This window comes from Limulus polyphemus, unplaced genomic scaffold (assembly GCF_000517525.1).
Source record: "Limulus polyphemus unplaced genomic scaffold, Limulus_polyphemus-2.1.2 Scaffold9490, whole genome shotgun sequence".
Taxonomy (NCBI): Eukaryota; Metazoa; Arthropoda; class Merostomata; order Xiphosura; family Limulidae; genus Limulus; species Limulus polyphemus.
Genome location: NW_013675100.1, coordinates 7,632 through 10,074, shown reverse-complemented (window position 1 = coordinate 10,074; position 2,443 = coordinate 7,632). Strand labels below are relative to the sequence as shown.

Genomic DNA, 2,443 nt, shown 5'->3' with positions numbered 1-2,443 from the left:
CTGTAAGAAGCTATAGAGAGATTCTGTTTAAGTCTAGGTTTCTGTAAGAATCTATAGAGAGATTCTGTTTAAGTCTATGTTTCTGTAAGAATCTATAGAGAGATTCTGTTTAAGTCTATGTTTCCGTAAGAATCTATAGAGAGATTCTGTTTAAGTCTACGTTTCCGTAAGAAGCTATAGAGAGATTCTGTTTAAGTCTACGTTTCCGTAAGAAGCTATAGAGCGATTCTGTTTAAGTCTATGTTTCTGTAAGAAGCTATAGAGAGATTCTGTTTAAGTCCATGTTTCTAATAAGCTACAGAGAGATTTTTTCGAAAATGCTACTTTGTCTCCTGGGATATGGCGGTTTGGTAGAAAATATGTTTGAGAAAGAGAATTTTAGGCAACTTACACATATGCGTATAATTTATGTGTATAATACAGTGCATTTTCAAGAGGGAACTGCTTGCAGAACGCCGATATGCCTGTTTAAGGTTTCTCACATAGCTTACGTCGATTGTCATCTTAAAGAATAAATCTACAGCTCTCAGGTTTTACAGACTGCCTATCGTTCTTTTGTAATGCTAACCTTTGACCTCAAAAGTTGTACACCCGACTAATGAATGACTTCACGTTAGCTTTCTTAATAAATAAGTACCGTTTCATGGTGAGTTATAAAGCAGACTGACCAATGTTTGAATAAATAAGTGTCCGTTTCATGGTGAGTTGTAAAGCAAATTGATCAATGTTTGAATAAATAAGTACCGCTTCATGGTGAGTTATAAAGCAGACTTTATCTATTCAAACATTGGTCAACACCATGAAACACGGGAGTTATAAAGCAGACTGACCATTACCTTTTCGTATTCTTTGGGCACAGAATCTGTTTGAATAATTTCACGTGAGGTTTCTTTAGATATTTAACTAGTAAGAAAATGGCCCTGACAAAGTATTTTTGAATGCTGAAGTGAGTGATTGCTATTTTCTCTTGCAGGAAAGTCACCAGGACAAACCCGTGATCTTATGGTGCTGGATCCCAAGTTAGCGTCTTCTTCCTGTTACTATGGTTACGGTAGCTTTACTCCGTCCAGCGATTGTTGCCAGCGCCTGCTAACGAAGATGTACAGTAACCATCGTTTAGGATCTCCCAAGCAAGCAGCTATGTGCCCCGAGCCCTTAAATCTCGTGCCTCTACCACGTTCCATCCATTCCGAACCAATGAACTTGTCTCCGTCAGGTGACATAGGCGTGCCCTTTGACCTTTCAAAGCACAAATATAGAGTTACCGCTGAAGATCGTACAGAGTTCCACTCCAGAGTTCAAGAAGATTGCCAGGAGGTGGAGCCACTAGACCTTCGAGTCTCGTACAAAAAGGTACCTCGCACGGCAGATTACATATCTCCTACTAGTGACTGCAACGACAGACCCAGACCATCTCCGTCCAAGATCAGATCCAATAGCCTCGAAGAATATGCTTCCTCCTCAGGAACCCAAGTAGTATACCCTCGACCTCTTCATCCATTGTTTTTGGAGTCGATGTATAGAATTGAACAAGACAAACCTGCTTTTCCAATGTTTGGACCTCCAGAGCGCGTGGCGACGTCCTTACCCACGCGATATCCATTCTTCGGCGCTGTGTTCAACAATAGCTCTTCGACTTATGACTTGGTACGAGCCCATATTGAAAAGCTCGGGAAGCCAATAAACGGCGTACTTTCCCCACACTTAAGTAAATCAAAGGAAAGGTATTCCTGCAAATTTTGTGGAAAGGTGTTTCCCCGCTCTGCCAATCTCACCCGACATCTTCGAACCCACACAGGTGAGCAACCATACAAATGTAAATACTGTGAAAGGTCGTTCAGTATTTCCTCCAACCTCCAACGTCATATTAGAAATATTCACAACAAGGAAAAACCGTTTAAGTGTCCATTGTGTGACCGCAGTTTTGGACAGCAGACCAACCTAGATCGACATCTGAAGAAGCACGAGTCAGATGGTCCAACTATTCTCGACGACTCTCCGAAAGAAGCCGAAATGGCAGACAAAACAGAAACGTATTTTGACGAGATTCGTAATTTTATTGGTAAAGTGACAGATTCTCTACAAACCGATGTCCAAAATGCGTTTAGCTCCAACTTTTCTATCACTGATCAGCTGGAGAAGAAACGGTGCTTAGTTTCAAAGCAAAGATTATCCCACGAGGAGGATGAGGATAATGGAATCTGCCCAGGGGACCAAGCTTCTACTAAGAAACAAAAGAAAGAAATAGAAAATTTCCAAAAGTCTACTGACTCGAACGATTCTGAAGACGAATCAGTAAAAATGCAAGAGTTTGATTCCATCTCTGACAGAACCAATGACAAAGGGATTTCTGAAAGTGACACTGGGGACCAGGACTTAATTAACTTCAAGAAGGATAAGAATAACTATTCTCGGAGTTCTGAAGAAAGCGAGGATCCAGATG

The 2,443-nt window shown here is 41.0% G+C and overlaps 1 protein-coding gene across 1 annotated transcript; it reads left to right on the top strand.

Annotated features, from left to right (window-relative positions):
- Positions 1–973: 973 nt before the first annotated feature.
- LOC106475946 (MDS1 and EVI1 complex locus protein EVI1-A-like) lies at positions 974–2,428 on the top strand (the record flags this gene model as incomplete). Its single annotated transcript, XM_013936621.1, has 1 exon — positions 974–2,428. A coding segment is annotated over one exon (1,455 nt), but the record flags the coding sequence as incomplete, so codon positions are not given.
- Positions 2,429–2,443: the final 15 nt, after the last annotated feature.